Raw genomic sequence first — 21,960 nt, forward strand, 5'->3', positions numbered from 1 at the left:
TCAAATTCGTACTTACACTCTGTCTGGTGTTTGTAGACTACAGAGTTTTTATTATAACCCGCTTTATGTTTTTTGATAGGAGCTTCAAGAGTGCGGCGTTTTGTTTCGCCGACATCAACAAATATTAATACAAACTTCATAATGAATTAAACAATATTCAACAAAAAAAATTAATTAAAAATATTTTCGAAACCTAAAATATGATTTTGGTTAAAAAATTCGTATTTATTATTTATATTTTAATTTTATTGTGAAAATTATGTTGTATTTATATAAAAAAAGTAGTGTGACATCAATCTGAAAAAATTTAAAATATGCATTTTTTTGGTTTTTCGATATTTTTGAAAAATAGTCATAACTTGTTCAGCTATTAATATTTTTTAATCAAATATGGCTAGAATTTAAGTTAATTAATTGTAACGAAAAAAATTAAGTAAATTTTTAATTACTTATTTATTAAACAATTTTTCAGTGAAGTATCATATTCTCTTAGTGTTAATATTTGGAGTCAAAAAAGTTGCTTTTTTAGAAAAATAATTTCCTGTAAACGTAGAATATTGTTTGTTAAAATTTTCTCTTTTGAGAAAACTATAGAAACAATAAAACCCTTGGGATCTATTTTAATTTCTAGAGAATTATTCACTAAATATATTGTAGGTTTTCTCTTTTATAAATATATACATACATATACACTATATGAAGACTAGTAGCTTTTGTGAATTCTTTTCTACTTCTTTCGGGAAACACTTCCTCGAGAGATCATCTCATGAAATATGTCAGATGTTCAGTCATCCGAATTTACAGAGACAAGTAACTTTCAAAAAGTTAAAAATATATATATTTTCTACTACATTTTATATAGCTTTTAACGATTAAATGAATTATTGCCTCCTATACAAAAATCATAACAAAAATGATTTATTAAAATTTCTGTTTAGAATCTTATGAGAGAAACTTACATTTTTGTATTTCTAACTTTGTAAAATTACTTTGTAAACTATAAAGTTTGTAGTTTGGTTTCCAACAATAAAAGAAATATCAAAAATCCGAACCACTTTTAGAAAATTTTGATTATCTCCTAAAATAAAATCAACAAAGAGGTCCTTTTTCATGCCGACGTACACATATACATATGTATTCAATTTGATTTATAATTATCCTTGACTATTGATAGGAAATGAAATAAAGTAAATAGAATGAATATAATTTAATTGATAAACTTTGTTGAATTTCCTTTGGTGCATAAATGAAATAAATGGTGAATCGTCAATTTAATAACGGAAGCTTTCACAAATCAATATTCAAGTTAAACCGCGGAACAAAATTAATTTAAGTCAACCGGAAACGTTCGGTAATTATATAGAGTTTAGTGAGCAGGTGAAATCAGAATCTTGACGCTGACATTGTTTTCGCTTGCGATGTCAAGTTACTCTGCTCGCAAACTTACCGAGTTGGCAATCCTCTTATCGTCACTGAAACTTCCATCGCTTTTACTTACCTATACACTGCATTTTGAAACTTAGCCTTCAGACACATTTCACCTTTAGGGTTTATATAGGGTCAATCCATTATATTTCACCTAAAGTCGTTGCGGTCTATTTTTAAAAAAATCTGATACTTCGTAATAATTATACTTTTAATATCCGTACAATTCATTTTCGATAAATATTTTATAAAACTAACTGTATTTCTTTTAAAATTTCAAGTTGCATGGAGGAAAGGTTATTTTACTCATATAGGAAGTTAAGTGATTTAAATTAACCGAAAATTCTAGAAGTCGCAACATTCTCAATCCTCTTTAAGATTTTTGAGGTTACAGGTGATTACAATTGGAATGACGAAATTGAGAACACGTTCCAGAACTGCATGGATATTCAGGTTTGGAAATTATGAAAGGACTAAAGATTAAAATGGACACATATATATTTAATAATTTAATTTAAAGCAAACTTGCATTTATATAAATCTGTATAGCAATGATATAGAATCAAAGTATTCAAATAATTGTTAACAATTCAGCTATTAGATGAGAATAAGGTCCCGAAATAAATTTTTAATTCATTACAACCAAAATAGGACAAGGATAGTTCAATTAGCAACGAAAATCTTAAAAATAAAATCATAAATGACATTAGTTATAATTTGATTAATTAATTCACTTAATATTAGGACTATGAAGCTCCTGACAATAACATAAACAATAGATACGATTCAAGCGCGACAATTGTGCTTAGGTATCATATTTCCGAGGGGTTAACAAAAATATATATCAGGGCACATCGCTCTAAAAATCTCAGCATTGTTATGCATTATCAAAGAGATTACACTGTGTTAATTGGTTATATTTATAATAAAACCTTTAGAAAAAAGATAAAAGCAAACGAAAAAACATGTTCAAGTCTGTAAGTATTAAATTGCAGAGTCTTCTATAATTTAATTACTGAATTTGTTTATTATTTATGTATACAAGTATTAGAAGGTTGAATAACTGAGATAACGGTTAAATGATCAAATTGTTTTCTTTTCAGATCGAAAATTTAATTATTGTGTTTAGATTCGTTGTTTACATTTATAGAATTAAGTAATACGAGAGATAAAGAGAAAAATCAATTTATTATAAAGAGTTTAAATGAATACTTGATTTAAGTTACTAAAATTATTAAAAATTGAACAAATAAGATTACTAAAATGTGTCAATTTTACCTTTCCTGATTTAGGTTTGGGTTTGAAAGTAATAAGGATGTAGAAAGAGTGCAGTCACGTATTGTAAGATGTGGACAAGCTTCACTATTTAGTTTCTTCGTTTCAAGATTGGCGTTCCCACGTGGTGATTATGTTCAAGGAGAAAGAAGTTAAAATAATACAATTTTACAACCCAAAATTTCATAGGACAATCATTAAGGAATAAATCTTCCTCAATAACAACACTAAATATTTAAAATCCAATTACGTTATCCGATCGTGAAAATTCATCAAGCCGATTGCTTGACCAATCCACCGGAGGTATAGAAGCATCTTTAACCCTTTAACGCCCGACTTTTTTGTAGCAGTGCAATTCACGTCATTGCTCGTATATAAAGGTTTTCGGGGTCGCTAAATACGAATTTGAGGTCAGATTTTAAAAATTCAAAATGGCGGATCCAATATGGCGGACATCTTTTCTAAAAACTGATTCAATTTGCTTGAAAATTGTTACTCGGGGGTTTTCGGGGTCGCTGAATATGAATTTAAGGTCAAATTTAAAAAATTCAAAATGGCGGATCCAATATGGCGGACATATTTTTTAAAAACGGATTCAATTTGTTTGGAAATTGTTACTCGGGGATTTTCGGAGTCGTTGAATACGAATTTGATGTCAGATTTTAAAAATTCAAAATGGCGGATCCAATATGGCGGACATCTTTTCTAATAATTGATTCAATTTGCCTAAAAATTGTTAGTAGGGGTTTTTCAGGGCCGCTGTTTACTAATCCAATGTTAGAGTCTATGTTAGGCAATTGTTTTTCTATAGTCACGAATGTAAACGAACATTTAATTTTGACATCGTTTTCTCATTAGGCATTTGTTTATCGCATTGTCACAAATGTAGATTCATATTTTATTCGGATCGCGTTTTCATGTTAGGCTTTTGTTTTCCGATTTTCACAAATATAGTCAAGCATTTTAGATTGATTTCGTCTTTGCGTTAGGCATTTGTTTTTCTGATTATTACGAATATAGAAATGAATATTTCATTAATCATTATGATGCCGGTTTTGCGTTAGGTATTTGTTTTTCACATTGTCACGAAGGTAGACGAACATTTTATTCTGATCTCGGTTTTATTTGGACATTTTATACACTAAATTGAAACCGCTATTTTACATTTTAAAAAATTAAAATCAAAATCGTAATCAGCGACCCCGAAAACCCCCGAGTAACAATTTTCAGGCAAATTGAATCAATTTTTATAAAAGATGTCCGCCATATTAGATACGCCATTTTGAATTTTTAAAATCTGATATCAAATTCGCAATCAGCGACCCCGAAAACCCCCGAGTAACAATTTTCAGGCAAATTACATCAGTTTTTAGAAATGACGTCCGCCATATTGGATCCGCCATTTTGAATTTTTAAAATCTGGCATCAAATTCGTAATCAACGACCCCGAAAACCCCCGAGTAACAATTTTCAGGCAAATTGAATCAGTTTTTAAAAATGATGTCCGACATATTGGATCCGCCATTTTGAATTTTTAAAATCTGGCATCAAATTCGTAATCAACGACCCCGAAAACCCCCGAGTAACAATTTTCAGGCAAATTGAATCAGTTTTTAAAAATGATGTCCGCCATATTGGATCCGCCATTTTGAATTTTTAAAATCTGATATCAAATTCGTAATCAGCGACCCCGAAAACCCCGGAGTAACAATTTTCAGTAGCATTGTTTCCTTTTATTTTCGAATTTTTAATTTTGTTGCAAATTTTGCAACAAATATTTTTTTGTTATTATTGTTGTAATTACAAAATTGTTAATTATTTTTTAAAATGTTAATTTTTTTTCATAAAGGTTTATAAATTTGTGGGTCGTGAGCGTTTAGAAAACAAACTATAAATTCAGTCGAAAGTACGACCTACGCGTTCCTCGCACTCTTGAAGACTATACACAGAAAAAAACTCGACTCACTTTCGTTGCAACACATTTGGAAGTCGGTCTCGAAATGAGTAATCGACAACTTCAAGTGACTCAAAATGAAAAAAATGTCAGGTTCTAGTTTTTTGTGTGTGTTATGTTGGCAACAGCTGTAGAAAATGTCTGCTGCGCGTTGCGCCGTTACTTTTTTTGTGTTTCGCATGTTTCGTGTTTACATGGTTGCCATCCCTGTCAGTCAATTCACAAATGTCTAACCTAAAAATTCGTTTTTCAATTCTCATAAATGCGATAAATCGACTTCAAGTATTAATGTTTTGACAAGTGCAAAGTGTTTATTCATTATAAACAATTATTTTAATTCATATTTTTATGAATTATTCCCAGTTATTCCAATGTTATTGTAATTTTTTCATAAACTCAAAATGATCCCGATTTTACTCATTTTGAGTCTTTTCCTCAGAAACTCAGAATGAGTCGAAGGGGTATCATTTTGAGTATAGTTTTTTTCTGTGTACACAGAAAAAACTTGGACTCATTTTTGTTGCAACTCAAAATGAGTCCATGTTAAATGACATAGAACGTGGCGCCATCTGCGAGGTTCATTTTTGTTGCAGCTCATAATGAGTCACTTTTTCGACTCATTTTGAGTTCAGTTTTTCTCTGTGTAAACTATTGACAATTCCACGAATTTTCACACAGATTTCGAGAATTGATAACACAGGCACACAAAAAAATAAGAGGTTAAAACCCAGAGGACACACCCCCATATCCCTATCTTTTTGGGGTCTCTGAAACCGAATACGACCATAAAATTTTTTTTCATCGCCCGTTTTCCCGCTCCACTTCCTTACACCTACTCACGGAAAGTCGAAAGCGATGTGTATTCTTATGTTTTTTTGGGTCCCTAAAACCGAAGAAACCACCAAAAATAAATTAGTTCCCTCCTCCAACTCATGGCACCCCCTTACTACTTCTAGGGGGATATGAAATTTTTGGTTTTATAAAAAGTATACACACACATCCACACGACTTTTCATGAAACCGAAAAGCTCAACCTCCCCCTAGGGGTAGTAAGAGAGTGCTAGGGGGTGGAGGAGGGGACGAATTTATTTTTGGTGGTTTTTTTCGTTTTTAGGGACCCAAAATAACATAAGAATATAGGGTGCCTGTGTAATTGTACATTTAAGGAAAGTCGCATTAGAACGGTAGCTTATATATTAAGGCGCTTTTATTAAAAACTCCCACTCTCAAACAGTTAGATTTAAAAAATTTTGAATGGAAAATCCAATATGGTGGCCAATACTATTTGAATTTATCAATGAAATACGAACAAAATTCGTTTAATGAACTTTTGCAAATTTTTAGACGAAGGTTATTAACAGGTCTTCCAAAATCATCGAAAACGTTTTTAAAAACATCTAGTGCACAATACACGATAGAGCCAATGTTGGGTAGTAAGAACACTAATAGAGAATTTGTTTATCTTGGGATCGCTAATGGCTTAAGAGCATGCATAAATCCTGATATACATACCAAGAACAATATAGATTTGAAATTCTCAGTGGACGGCTTATCAATAAAGAAATCAGGCGGAGATAATGAACTTTGGCCGACTCTTTGCCAAATTCATTTCGGTAATAATATTTATAAACTTTTCCCGTGTCTATATTTTGCGGATCAACAAAGCCACATAGCACCGATTTGTACTTTAATGAATTTGTCTCTGAAATTAATATATTACTAGAAAACGGACTCGAAATTGGAAACAAACACTTTACAATAAGCATAAAATGTTTTATTTGTGATACTCCCGCCAGAGCGTTTTGTAAATGTACTGTGAATCACAATTCGAAATACGCTTGCGAAAGATGAGAAGTTGAAGGAAAAAAAAATTATGGTCGAACTGTTTATAGATCAATAAATTCGCAAAAACGATCAGACAATTCCTTTCGAGAACAAACTCAAAAATTGCATCACAAGGGAAAAACATATTTATTGAATATTCAGCCAACAATAAACATGGTATTTATGTTCGTTTTAGATTTTATGCATTTGTGCTGCTTGGGAGTCATGAAAAAGCTTTTTGAATTTTGGTTTTCTGGCAATTTAAATGTAAGACTTGGTTTAAGAGCAAAGGATATTCTTGCCGACCGAATGGATTTACTTAAAAAACAAGTTCCTTCCGAATTTCAGAGGAAGCCGAGGACTACAAAAAAAATATGGAAAGTAGAAGGCCACCGAATTTAGATTTTTTCTTTTATATTGTGGACCTGTCGTTTTAAAAAATATATTGCCATCAAGACTATATAAACATTTTCTATTATTTTATGTTGGTTGCCGGATTTTATGTTCTGATGTCTTCTGTTTAAAATATAATGATTACGCCAAAGAATATTTGATAACTTTCGTCAATGCTTCGAAAAAATTTTACGGAATGACTTTTCTAACAATAAACGCCCACAATCTAATTCACTTAACTGATGACGTTTTAAAAATGGGATGTAGTTTGTCTAGAATTTGTGCTTTTCCCTTTGAAAGCTTCTTGGGAAAGCTTAAAGACAAGTTAAGAACTCCGAATAGACCACTAGCCCAAATTTGCAGAAGAATTCATGAAGCTTCATCGATTACTATGAAAAAAGCTATACTACCTTCTAAATATGAAATTTTAAAAGAAAAAGGAGACAACATTTTTAAAATTAAATATATGGACTTCGTAATTCGTAATCAAGAACCTAATAACATTGTTCTCCTTAATAATCGATCTTTTATGAAAATCGTTAAAGTTTTCAGATTTGATAATGAAATATTTATAAAAGGACGTTTGTTTAAGAATAAAAAGCCGATTTTTTAATTATCCTTGTAAATCAGAATTATTCAATATGTGGGAAGTTTTTAGAAAACCATGTAAAACTTTAAAAACTTTTCCGTTGTCCTTCATTCAAAACAAAGTCGTCAAGATGTCTGTTAATATTACAGCTGAAGGAAACAAAAAAGTATTTCTAGTACCTTTCCTTCATGAACAGTGTTAATTTTTTTTACAAAATTTTCAAATTTTTAAATTAATTATTCATGTTATATTATTATTGTACAATTAGTATTATTCTACTGTGAAAAACTATAATTTTCCAATTTACGTTTAGAACTTACAGTAATGTGACTTATTTTGACTGTGAAATTACTTTTAATTTAAACAAATAAATTTTTTGCATAGATACTTTATGGAATTATTTTTGAATTATTAAATTATAATTAATGAACTTTAATACATACTTATTTTTTAATCATAATTAATGAATATGAATAATATATTTGTGACGCGTTCCCAAGAAAGGTACCTAAGAAGGAAAAAATTTGAGGTTATGTTTTAAATTTTTTTGAGTAAAAATACAGAAAGAGAATCAATTATTAATTAAAAATTGTTGGTTTTCAAGTTTTCATTATATTCAAAATATTCAATTAATATTGGTTTAAAATTCAAATAATTAAAAATGAACTTTTAATCAAGATAAATCTAACTCAAACCCAATCTATAATTCGTTTGCTTCTTAGGTACCTTTCTTCGGGTCGCGTCACATTTATTCTATAAAACTTAATTATTACTTGAATATTTAGAAATAAGAGTTATAACCTTTATTAATATTAATTAATTAAGATTAATTATTTAATTTTAAAAATTTATTTACGATTATCTATTAAAACAAAGCATTTTACGTTAAAGATTCAAATATTTCTCGTATGAGCGATGAGTCTGTGACGGAAAGTTCATTTGATTTTGAAAAAAACCTTATTGAAATTAGTGGTATGTAAAGAAGAAATGTGAATGAATATTTTATTAAACGATATGATAAACTACTTTTCATGTTATTCTATTTTACTTTTTTAGATTCAAAACAAATAGAAACAAGTGATGAATCTGTCTTGGAAAACACGAAATATTCTGCCAAACAAGTTGTAAAACGGCATTCTGTCAAAAAGGGAGCTCTTTAAATAGTAATGGTAAAAAATTTAAGTTTAAAATAAAATTTTAATTTAATTTATTGTGTTTTGAATGTTTTTCGCAATTATCTATTTTAATTTACAGATTCAAAAATTTCGGTGACCAGCGATGAATTTCTTTTAATAAGAAAAAAAACTCAGCGTTATCGTAAGAAAAGTATTATAATTTTAAATTGTAAAACTTTGTTTATGTGCTTTCTGTATAACGTAGGTTTTTACTTTCATTAATAATCTATTTTTAAGTTTACTTCTTTGTTTTGTAGAGTCAATCGTATTACAAACCAACAATGAATCCTGTAAAGGAGTTAAGAGTGATAACCTTAATAAGGAAAGTTCTTCGGTTAAACAGAACAATATCTCGAACCAAAATATTAATCGTGGAAAAGGTCCAAACACTAAAATCATTTTTGTAAAAAACAAAGTCATAAAATAGGCAACTAATAATAGGTAATAAAATAAAGTATATTAAAATAAAATCTTTTTTTATAATTTTCAGGTTTATAAAACGAAGGTAAAATAAAACAATATCATAGATATAATAAAACATCGAATATTCCACAAGAGACTGTTGATAATCAACAAAAATTACTTGTTGAAGAACCTCGTTCTCATATAAGTACTAAAAGTCTTCCTTTAACACTAAAAAGTAAGTCTCCTTGATTATTATTAATATTCACCGTTTAGAAAACCATTTGAAAGTAAATATTAATATTAAATATGTGTTTTTTCACATTTTTAGGGCAAGAATAAATTCAAAAAAACAATGAAGAATTATTGGATGTTTTTAGACATTCTATTTCTGATAAAGAGAAAGGTTAAATTATAAATTTCATGTATAATAAAGTTATATTCTTTCAAATATGAAATGCTTTTGGTATTTTGTTAATAAACTTTTTACATTTTTTACAGATAACACAAGCTTTATTTTAAAAAAAATTATGGATGCGTTATACGTTTTTCATCTCAATCAACAGGAAACTCAACGAGAACTACGAAGCATAAGCGCGATAATCATTTCGAACGGTGCAAGCAACGACCTTCCAAGTTCCGTAGCAGAGAAGTATGAACTACAACTGCCAATAAGTACAATAGAAGAATTTCAATCAATGGAAGATTTATTAGAAAAAAACCCAGCCTTTAGAAGCGAGTTTGTAAGTAATCCTAAAGTTAAATAAAATAAATTCGAATTATTTGCGTAAATACAAGCTTTAATTACTTAAAAAATGAAAATGTATTGCTTTACACTTTTTAGGTTTTATAAAACTCAAATTTGAAAATTAATTAGGAATTTTTGTTTCGAAATGAGAACGTATCATTTTAATAATTTTTGAAGAACTTTATGTATAAAGTGTAAATTAAAATTTATCATATTGTTTTCAGAAACAAAGTGTTAACAGTCTTCTAGACCAAAATAATATTTTATCTCGAACATTAACCAATATCCTAAAAATGTACCTAGAAAGAGATGTTGTTCTTCAATTCAATGCAATGAGAAGAACAGACAAAAAGGAGCTAATATTTAAGAAAACAGAGTGTTGCAAATGTATTCTCGGTATTAATTAGATTATCGCTTTTTTATTTAATATACCTATTACATTATTAATATATTTAATATTTATTACATCTTTAAACTAATTTTTCTTTTGTTTTAGATATTATTAAACGAATTTACAAACAAAAATCGCTTCCTTTAACTGAAAAGGAGTTTTTTAAGGCATTGGGACCAGTCATTACAAATGCCATTGATTGGGATGGAAATCGGGCACAGAGAACTTTAAAGAAAAAGGAACTAAGTGAAGCAGTAGAGAAAACAAATTCTGAAGACACGTTAGAGACTGAAAAAATTGATATTGCTTATATTGAAGATTAGAAAATAGTTTTTAAAAAAAGTATAAATAGATTTAAAAAAGTATGTTATTTGCAATTTTGTTTCCAATAAACCTAATTTTATGAACTACATGTGTTTGAATTGAAAACTTTCTAAATTTAATTTAAATTGTCAATTTATAACTCTAGATTTTGTCTAGAATTGATTAGATTTATCTAGATATTTTAGATAGTAATTTTACAGTTAATAAAGTCTAGTTACTACGTATTCAAATGGTTTCATTTTTAGCTAGTTTTAAGACTGGTTGATTATCTAACGCCAGTACAGTATCTAGCCAAAATAGACTGGCACCTAACAACACCATGATAAATTTCTACACGGGAGACTAACCTTAAAGTGCACCCGGGTGTCCAGCAGAAGTGAAAATCATCCTCAGGGAATTTTGGTTTCTATCGAATAATCATAAACATAGACAAACACTAAAGTGCACCCGGCTGTTCAGGAGTCAGGTAAACGTCATCTTCAGCGAATTCTGTTTTTCTCGAGTAATCATGCTGCCAAAATAACAATAAAGAATACCCGGATGTCCAAGAGTCAGATGAACATCTTCTTCAGGGAATTTTGGTTTCTAATGAATAATTATAGCTAAGGACTAACACTTAAATGCAACTGGATGACTAAGAGTCAGTTGAACATCATCTTCAGTGGATTCTAGGTTCCATAAAATAATGATATAGCTCCAGTTATCTCTTGACCCAAATGTCCAAGAGTCAGTTGAACACCAACATTTGGGAAATTATAGGCTTTCATTGAAAAATCATAGCTCTACATTAACACCGAGGTACACCCGGATGACAAGGACTGAGTAAAATATCATCATCTGGGAATTTAGGTCGCCATCGAAAAGCATAGCACTAGATTAACACTAAGATAAACGAATTATCAGGATAGCAGGATGATGTCCAAGAATCAGTTGAACATCATCCTGCAAATCACAGTCTACGTTGATGTTAGTCTGAAGCTACAATTATTAAAATAATGATCCACTAACACTCAGACATTCCGGGTACTTAAGTGTTAGTCCTTAGCTATAATTATTTTATAGGAACCTATATTTCTTGAAGATGATGTTCATCTGACTCTTAAACATCCGGGTGTTCTTTAGTGTTATTTTGGAAGCATGATTACTCGAAAAAAACAGAATTCCCTGAAGATGAAGTTCACTTCACTTCTCGACACCCGGATGCACTTTAGGGTTAGTCTATGTCTATGATTATTCGATAGAAACCAAAATTCCCTGAGGATGATTTTCACTTGACTCCTAGACACCCGGGTGCACTTTAGGGTTAGTCTATAGCTATGATTATTCTAAAGAAACAAAAATTTTCTGAAGATGATTTTCACATTACTCCTGGATACCCGGGTCCACTTTAGTGATTGTCTATAGCTATGATTATTTTAATGGGAACCTAAATTCCCTGAAACTGGTGCAAGTACTCGAAAATTACGGGTACTCGAATTATTCGAGTACTCGGTACATCGAGCTCGGGCTCGGCTCGGCCATTCGAGGTTTTTGCACACCTCTATAGAGTTAAATAAACGTATATTTGTCTCAGAACCAACTAGACTTTTTTTTGTTTTAAATAAAAATTTTATTCGACATAAATAAAACATACATTTGAGCCAAATAAAATTTATTTGAAACATATAAGAAGTCTACTTTGATAATTAAGTTTAAAGTAATAGGTAAGGAAGTCAAAAAAATTAAAACTTTAAGTTCAAGCTGCTTCCCAATGGGAAGTAAACGATTGGTTCAATAATGGGCCATGCTTGGCGAACTCCGTTCCATTATTGGAACATTAATGGCAACCATCATTGGACCACCAATGGTTTAAACTTGGGATGATCACGCTACTGCCAATGATCGGTAGCCAAGCATCGGGCCAATATTATTTGCCAAGGAATTGCCAAGGAGACAAAATCGATTTTCAAAAGCTTGATTTTTTATTGGCAGCCAACAAAAAACCAAGGTTTTGAAAATTGATTTTTCTTAATTATTAATTAAAATTTATTTTTAAAAAATATATTTTTCAAAAATTTATTTAAAAAAAACATATTTTTTAAAAATATATATTTTTTTAAATTAATAGAACATATTAATTTAATTTGTCACCTCTGGTAAAACAAAGATGAAAGACTGATAAATTCCCTCACTTTATATTTTACAGTGGAGGGATAACTGTGAATGTCTTTGCGAGAGAGGAGCAGGTACTTATATAGAGCCAGTGAAACAGGTCACAAGCGAGAAGAAATCACTAGCATGCACTCTGGCGGCGCTTGTCGGAACTGTTTTCTGGCGCGCATGCATATCCTGACATTATCGACACAGCGCTTGGCAACCAACGTTGCGCCACTTCCGACAAGCGCCGCCAGAGTACATGCTAGTGCTTTCTTCTCGCTTGTGACCTGTTACACTGGCTCTATATAAGGGCAATTCCACGCAAGATTTACCTATGACCTTGAAAATTCGGTTAAACATATTTTTTTCTTAATCTATATGGAAAAAAAAGAAATACGTGTTTTTTTATTTTTGTTTAATCGCCCAAATTTTCGAGTTATGAATTTTCGAAATTTTGGATTTGTAACTGTAGACATATTTTCAGTAGCTTATAAGTCTGAAAATATTAAGTATAGAAAAAACTTGTCAAGGAATGAAAGTTTTAATTTTCTTTCAACTTTTAAGAAATGTAAAAAAAAAAATTTTTTTTAATTTTTTATTAAAAAAATTTTTTTTTTTTATAAACAAATTAATTTTTTTTAACTTTGGACCCTTTTCTTTTTTCTTTTTTTTAAATTTATTTATACCTTATAATATACAGAAGATTTTCCAAAAAGTTTTGGAGTGGGCCGACGCGTTTAATGAGTTGTACAAAATTTTCAAAAATCACGTGCAAGGTGCTCGTGTTCTACGAAACGCCTCACAATGGAATTTTTTTACAATTTACTTCTCAAAAAATGTCTACAGACTAAAATTTTTAATCGATTCGAGTGTTTTTTGTTTTAAATAAAAGGAGAACAATTTCTGAACATATCCCTCCATGCAAACCTAAAAATCTTCAATTATTTATAATTTTTTTTAAATACAAAAAGTTAACAAATTAGTTGTGTAGTTTCCTTTAAAAATGAATGATTATTTTCTTATTTTGCTACTACACATGTCCTAAATCAGATTCAATTAATATAATATATGACCACCAGATAAATAGTAAAACATAAAATAATTTATCTAAACACTTATAAACAATATTAGTTAACAAATAGTTAACTTTGGTTCTTCTCCATAAAAAAACTTTGTTCTTTTATATTCATATTATACTTTAGGTTCATTTAATAAATACATCTTCCTTTCGTTAAAAAACTATTTTTAATTGTTATAAACAATAATAGTTAACAAATAATGAACTTTGGTTCCTCTGCACCAAAAAGAATTTTTTCCATAGTTTTCATTGAAGTTTATTACAAAGAATATATGTTAAAAAATAGTGAACGTATGAAATAGTTTGTTCAATAACTATAAACAATTTTATATATATAAATTTGTATTAAATGTTTTTTTCTTTTCTTGTGTTTTTTAAAATTAAAATAAAAAAATTAATTAAAATAAAATAAATGCAATTAATATATATTCTGAACATTAAAATGTTTATTGCTTTATTTTGAGACAAACATTCTTTGCAATGAACTTCAATGAAAACTATGAAAAAAATTCTTTTTGGTGCAGAGGAACCAAAGTTCATTATTTGTTAACTATTATTGTTTATAACAATTAAAAATAGTTTTTTAACAAAAGGGAGATGTATTCATTAAATGAACCTAAAGTACAATATGAATATGAAAGAACAAAGTTTTTTTATGGAGAGGAACCAAAGTTAACTATTTGTTAACTAATATTGTTTATAAGTGTTTAGATAAATTATTTTATGTTTTACTATTTATCTGGTGGTCATATATTATATTAATTGAATCTGATTTAGGACATGTGTAGTAGCAAAATAAGAAAATAATCATTCATTTTTAAAGGAAACTACACAACTAATTTGTTAACTTTTTGTATTTAAAAAAAAATTATAAACAATTTAAGATTCTTAGGTTTGCATGGAGGGATATGTTCAGAAATTGTTCTCCTTTTATTTAAAACAAAAAACACTCGAATCGATTAAAAATTTTAGTCTGTAGACATTTTTTGAGAAGTAAATTGTAAAAAAATTCCATTGTGAGGCGTTTCGTAGAACACGAGCACCTTGCACGTGATTTTTGAAAATTTTGTACAACTCATTAAACGCGTCGGCCCACTCCAAAACTTTTAGGAAAATCTTCTGTATATTATAAGGTATAAATAAATTTAAAAAAAAGAAAAAAGAAAAGGGTCCAAAGTTAAAAAAAATTAATTTGTTTATAAAAAAAAAATTTTTTTTTAATAAAAAATTTAAAAAAATTTTTTTTTTTTACATTTCTTAAAAGTTGAAAGAAAACTAAAACTTTCATTCCTTGACAAGTTTTTTCTATACTTAATATTTTCAGACTTATAAGCTACTGAAAATATGTCTACAGTTACAAATCCAAAATTTCGAAAATTCATAACTCGAAAATTTTGGCGATTAAACAAAAATAAAAAAACACGTATTTCTTTTTTTTCCATATAGATTGAGAAAAAAATATGTTGAACCGAATTTTCAAGGTCATAGGTAAATCTTGCGTGGAATTGCCCATATAAGTACCTGCTTCTCTCTCGCAAAGACATTCACAGTCATCCCTCCACTGTAAAATATAAAGTGAGGGAATTTATCAGTCTTTCATCTTTGTTTTACCAGAGGTGACAAATTAAATTAATATGTTCTATTAATTTAAAAAAATATATTTTTTTAAAAAATATATTTTTTTTAAATAAATTTTTGAAAAATATATTTTTTAAAAATAATTGGGTACCAAGCATGGCCCATTATTGAACCAATCGTTAACATTGGCAACTTCCCGTTGGGTTTCTAGATAAGAAGAACAGAATTTAAAAATATTTTACAAATAAATCCCCTACCCTCTTCCAATAAGAAAATAGAAAAAAAATTTTTTTACAATCTGATTCGGATTCGATGACTTATTAATTTTATACGATTTTTCGTTAGCCCATTTTTTTATCAATTTACGTGACATAAAATTCCGGTAAGAAAAAAATAAAGTCTTTATTATAAAAATAAAAAAAATTGGCGAATCTAAGTATAAAGTTTATGTGCTATAAAAAAGTACTTTCCACGCCCTTTGAATGTTTAACGTAATCCCTTTTACGCAACTGATAAGGAGAAGAAAATTTGACCACTTTTTCTTCACGATTTCCTTCCTTTTTTTATATAAATATACGTCACCTGTATACACATATATATATATACTATGTAAGTTATATAATGTTCAATCACTCGCAGAAAGTCTTCGTCGAAGGGAAATTGGTCTAAGTTTTGTGCGTTTGGAATTGACAATGCAATGAAGTGAATGCCTTTGTCATGTGAACTTTATTGAATTTTACTCGTCTTTGTTGAAAATGTCCTTTGCAGAAAAATCCGTCCCTTATAAAGATTTCGACGTAAGAAATTTCACTTATTTTTTATTTTCTTATTTTTCTTTCTTTTTCTTTATTTTTTTGGTAAACATGTCTCTTGCGGAAGAATTGTTTCAAGTGAGGGGGCAAAACTCGACCATGTGAAGTGAAACATTGAAAATCGTGTGTGTTCGTACATGCGCAAATATTTTAGTCTCTGAAATTGAAATAGAATACGAAAGAAGTGATTCGCACGAAATGTTGGATTTGACGCGAAAGAATTTAATCCTGGGATTCCATTTTTTTCACCTCATCCTCAAAAGTAATGTACTTTTTATATACATTCAAAAAACCAAAAGTCATAAATCGTGATATTAAATTTTCAGCGGAAGGCTTTTTTTGCACCGAGTATTTATGTATTCATTGCGGGCGTAGAAGGTTTTGATTTCAATTTTTCCTGATGAATTATTTGGTCAAGCTTTTGAAATTATTTCCTGAAGGAAATAACTAAAAGTGATATTTAATTTTTTTGTTTTAAAGATGAAAATTTTTCTAAAAAATTATACTTTTTGAATTTATGAACAGAGTAATTTGAAAAAAATGTTTTAAATGTCCTTTAACTTATTAATAAACAAATTTATTCACTGTTATTAATAACTAAGTTTAGTAACTAATAAATGCAAGGAATTTTTAAATTATGTTAACAAATTTATTAATAAACGAGTTTAAAAAAATAATAACAAATTTATTAATAAAGTTGCAATTATATTTTTGTTGTTATTATTCCATTGTGGTAAATGTCTAATTTTAGTTTTCTAGTTAAATCTTTCGTAGTATGAGATGAATTTGAAAGACTTCTCTCTTTAGTGCAGCATTTGAAAATAAGAAAAAAACAACTTTTATGCGGCTACATTCGGAGAACACGTGTTCATGCATAAATGCAAAAGGGGTCGTTTTGACTTTAATTACCAGCATCTGTGGGAACAGATTCTAAAAATTTGGCATTGACTCTAGTTATTACATTAGTCAACAGGTGATAATTTCCACAGTTTTGAGGACAATTACCCCAAATTACTGTACATTATACTTCATTCCTTGCATTGCAAAAATATTTGCCTTGCAAATTCATTCCGAAACAATTACATTTCGTATATATTTCTTCATGTTTTAAAATTTCAAATATTTTAATTTTCTCTTCATTTCAAATTTTCCTTAAGTACTTGCACCCAGTGAGAAATTTCTCACCGGTCCAATATCGGTCCAATATTGGGAGCCAAGAGACCGATCATCGGTCCAATAAAGGCTCCCAATATTGGACCAATATGGGCTGATGCTTGGGATGTAACGGCATCGCCAATCATCGGTTGTCAATATTGGTCCAATATTGGCCGAATATTGGCAACCAAGAGAAAAAAATTTTTTTAAATAAATTTTTTTTAATTAAATAATAATAATAAAAAATTAATGTTTATAATTTTTGTTTAATATATTTATTTGTTTAATTATTTATTTTTAATAATTCATGTAAATAATAAATAATTTATTATTTATAAATTATAATTATTTAAAAATGCAGCAGCTATTAGAAAATAGCATTCTGCAAAAAAATTCTATCATTGAAAAATCAATGATAGGCGAGAGAAATCCGCGTCTTTAAATAGATTCGCAGATGATAGACAAGAGATATCCGCGTCATTAAACGGATTCGCAGATATACTCTGGTCTCGCGACGAATCTCTCGATACTTATATACACTGGAGTCGCCGTGTCAGTTGCGAGAACGGTTACAGCGTCCCTCTTGCGGCAGAGATAAGAATTGTCACGTAAACTGCTAAATCGCTTTACCGACCGCCTTATTATACCCGCAGTTTACGTGACAATTCTTATCTCTGCCGCAAGAGGGACGCTGTAACCGTTCTCGCAACTGACACGGCGACTCCAGTGTATATAAGTATCGAGAGATTCGTCGCGAGACCAGAGTATATCTGCGAATCCGTTTAATGACGCGGATATCTCTTGTCTATCATCTGCGAATCTATTTAAAGACGCGGATTTCTCTCGCCTATCATTGATTTTTCAATGATAGAATTTTTTTGCAGAATGTTATTTTCTAATAGCTGCTGCATTTTTAAATAATTATAATTTATAAATAATAAATTATTTATTATTTACATGAATTGTTAAAAATAAATAATTAAACAAATAAATATATTAAACAAAAATTATAAACAATAATTTTTTATTATTATTTAATTAAAAAAAATTTATTTAAAAAATTTTTTTCTCTTGGTTGCCAATATTCGGCCAATATTGGACCAATATTGACAACCGATGATTGGCGATGCCGTTACATCCCAAGCATTAGCCCATATTGGTCCAATATTGGGAGCCTTTATTGGACCGATGATCGGTCTCTTGGCTCCCAATATTGGACCGATATTGGACCGGTGAGAAATTTCTCACTGGGTGCAAGTACTTAAGGAAAATTTGAAATGAAGAGAAAATTAAAATATTTGAAATTTTAAAACATGAAGAAATATATACGAAATGTAATTGTTTCGGAATGAATTTGCAAGGCAAATATTTTTGCAATGCAAGGAATGAAGTATAATGTACAGTAATTTGGGGTAATTGTCCTCAAAACTGTGGAAATTATCACCTGTTGACTAATGTAATAACTAGAGTCAATGCCAAATTTTTAGAATCTGTTCCCACAGATGCTGGTAATTAAAGTCAAAACGACCCCTTTTGCATTTATGCATGAACACGTGTTCTCCGAATGTAGCCGCATAAAAGTTGTTTTTTTCTTATTTTCAAATGCTGCACTAAAGAGAGAAGTCTTTCAAATTCATCTCATACTACGAAAGAAGAGGGACGCTGTAACCGTTCTCGCAACTGACACGGCGACTCCAGTGTATATAAGTATCGAGAGATTCGTCGCGAGACCAGAGTATATCTGCGAATCCGTTTAATGACGCGGATATCTCTTGTCTATCATCTGCGAATCTATTTAAAGACGCGGATTTCTCTCGCCTATCATTGATTTTTCAATGATAGAATTTTTTTGCAGAATGTTATTTTCTAATAGCTGCTGCATTTTTAAATAATTATAATTTATAAATAATAAATTATTTATTATTTACATGAATTGTTAAAAATAAATAATTAAACAAATAAATATATTAAACAAAAATTATAAACAATAATTTTTTATTATTATTTAATTAAAAAAAATTTATTTAAAAAATTTTTTTCTCTTGGTTGCCAATATTCGGCCAATATTGGACCAATATTGACAACCGATGATTGGCGATGCCGTTACATCCCAAGCATCAGCCCATATTGGTCCAATATTGGGAGTCAATCGGCGCCCAGCACGGCAACCAATATTGGACCGATATTGGACCGATTAAAGTCTATTGGCAATTTCTCACTGGGCAGGTCAGAATTTATATTTATGGGACTATTTAATTAGAAAAAGATTTAATTAATTTTTCTTACTTCTCTTTAATCAAGTTTTTAATCTAATTTGTTAAAAATCTTGTAAACAAATTTATTAATAAATTCAGAAACAAGTAAGTAGAAAAATTTATTAACATATAAGTAAACTTTATTAAAAAAGAAATGAGCAAATTAATTAATGAATTCACAAATGAATTGACAATAAAGTTATCAACAAGTTAACAAATTTGTATCAATTTCTTCAAGAAAGAAATAGACAAATTAGCACCTTTGTCAAAAAATTCGAAAACAGATTGATAAATAAAACTGTTAACAAATTATTAACAAATATATATGTGAACTTATTGATAAACAAAGTAGTAAAATAATTTATTAACAAAGTAGTAAAGTAATTTATTAACAAATTTAGATAAAAATTAAATTAAAAATTAGTTAAGAGGACTTTCTGGTCTTTTTTTGCTTTAAAATGTTCCTTAGTATCATAAAATTACTGTCCCGTAACATTTTTGAAAAAATGTACAGAAGAAAAAAGTTATAACAATTTTTATGGTTTCAAAACATTTTTTCGATTTTTTAAGAAAAATGTGTATAAAAAATTGTAAAACATTTTAAAAAATTGTTTTTGATGTTCGTTATCTAGAGAAAACCCTTATGAAGAGAACTCCGTTTGAATGTTTAATTTCTGTAAAATAGGTTGCCCAGAAACTGTCTCACCTAACAAAAGGCACCTTTCAAAAAATACTCAAAAAAAATTCTTTAATTCTCTTTTTGTAACATGTAATAATATCCAAAAGGAATTTTCGCAATAACAATAATAAATTTTTTTATAATTAGCGTTTCAAAAAATGTGTTTTTTACCATTTCTGACCCAGAAAGTCCCCTTAACAAATTTAATTATCATATTTGCTAACAAATAAGTAAACGAATTCATCTACTCAGTTATTAAATTCATTATTAAAAAAAGATTTTAATTAACAAATTTTTTAAAGAATTTGTTAACAAAACTTTTAATATATTTATGAACAAATAAGTAAACAATTTTATCAACAAAATAATAAACTAATTCATTAATTACTTCAGTATTAGTTACTAAAATAATTACGAAATTTATTTAAGTTTTTTAATAATAAACAAGTACACAAACTTATTAATGAATAAGTAAACAAATTCTTTAATAAACAAGTAAACAAATTATTTAAAAACTTGAAATTTTAGTAATAAATTAATTGCTAACTCAGTTATAAAATTTATTATCATGTAAAAGAACACATTAATTAATAAATTTATTAATAAATTTTTATAAATTTATTTATAAATATAAAATATAAATAAAATTAACAAATTTAAGAATAAATTTATTTGAGAAACCTGTTAATAAATTCTTCAAGAAATAATTACCCAATTCTTTTATTAATAAAATAGTAAAGAAATTCGTTAGTAGTTTCATTAATAATTTACTTAACAAATTAGTTATTATAAATTTATTTTAAAATAATGAATCAGATTCATAAGAGTAAGAATTTTTGAAACGTGCCACCTAAAATTCAAAAAATTTATTTTTGGCCAAAATGTTCTTTTTTCTATAGTGCTTTACATAAAAAAACACTATGTCAAAGGATTTGCCAAAAAAAAAATTTTTTTTATTGTTATAAACAATTAAAGTTTTCAGACACTTTTTTTTAAAAAATTAATTAAAAAGAAACTTGTTAACCGATTTTAATGATTCAAGAGGCATTCTTTTTTATTTGAGTCAAAGTTTTGAATAAAATTTTTTTCGTAAAAAAATATTGAGATTTAATAAATAAACAAATTATTTATTTATAACAAATTAGCAAAAAACCATGTTCTCAATCGAATTTCAAAATGAAAAAAATAGTACTTATTCTCTGATTACCACTGAGTAATATTCCGTTGAGAAAAAAAATGGCACGGCTTGGACAACTGACTTATTTAAACATTGTTTATCCCGAGCAGAACGGGATTTGCATGTGACGTCACGCGCAGCGGTCCTTTGACGCGGGAATCTAAGAGAATATCAGAGGAATATCAAAAATAATATTAAAATAATGTTTAAGTATTTCTTATGGACGAAAAAAACTATAACAATTTAATTAATTGTTTAAACAATTAATTTTTGTTATTTTTTCATAAACAGTAGTTAGGGCTAGAAATTTTTAGTCTTCTCGCAATTTCTCAATTTTTCAATGAGTAAAACATCTACTAATGATAAAAAATAAAAAATAAATTAATTAAACATTGTTTAAACAATAATTAATTGTTGTTATTTTTTTCATAAACTGTACTTAGGGCTAGAAATTTAAAGTTTTTTCTCAAGTATGCAATTTTTCAGGCGTAAACATATATTAATAATTAAAACTAAAAATTACTTATTTATTAAATTGTTAAAACAATTAATTGTTTTTTTTTTTCATAACTGCAATTAGAGTTAGAAAT

The 21,960-nt window shown here is 28.4% G+C and overlaps 2 protein-coding genes across 5 annotated transcripts in view; one reads left to right on the plus strand and one right to left on the minus strand.

Moving 5' to 3' along the window:
- Window positions 1-10,627, plus strand: part of LOC122497699 — a 37,728-nt gene extending 27,101 nt beyond the window's left edge. Inside the window, exons 2-10 of the mRNA XM_043604965.1 lie at window positions 8,352-8,432; window positions 8,517-8,629; window positions 8,715-8,777; window positions 8,893-9,015; window positions 9,126-9,275; window positions 9,369-9,443; window positions 9,539-9,780; window positions 10,010-10,181; window positions 10,282-10,627. Coding sequence (XP_043460900.1) covers window positions 9,568-9,780; window positions 10,010-10,181; window positions 10,282-10,499 — 603 coding nt within the window. The 5' untranslated portion in view covers window positions 8,352-8,432; window positions 8,517-8,629; window positions 8,715-8,777; ... (2 more) ...; window positions 9,369-9,443; window positions 9,539-9,567 and the 3' untranslated portion in view covers window positions 10,500-10,627. The remainder of the gene's footprint in view (window positions 1-8,351; window positions 8,433-8,516; window positions 8,630-8,714; window positions 8,778-8,892; window positions 9,016-9,125; window positions 9,276-9,368; window positions 9,444-9,538; window positions 9,781-10,009; window positions 10,182-10,281) is intronic.
- Window positions 1-21,960, minus strand: part of LOC122497695 (small conductance calcium-activated potassium channel protein) — a 659,102-nt gene that overhangs the window by 365,197 nt on the left and 271,945 nt on the right. The window lies entirely within an intron of this gene.

The sequence above is a fragment of the Leptopilina heterotoma genome, unplaced genomic scaffold, assembly GCF_015476425.1.
Source record: "Leptopilina heterotoma isolate Lh14 unplaced genomic scaffold, ASM1547642v1 Lhet_135, whole genome shotgun sequence".
NCBI classification, from domain to species: Eukaryota; Metazoa; Arthropoda; class Insecta; order Hymenoptera; family Figitidae; genus Leptopilina; species Leptopilina heterotoma.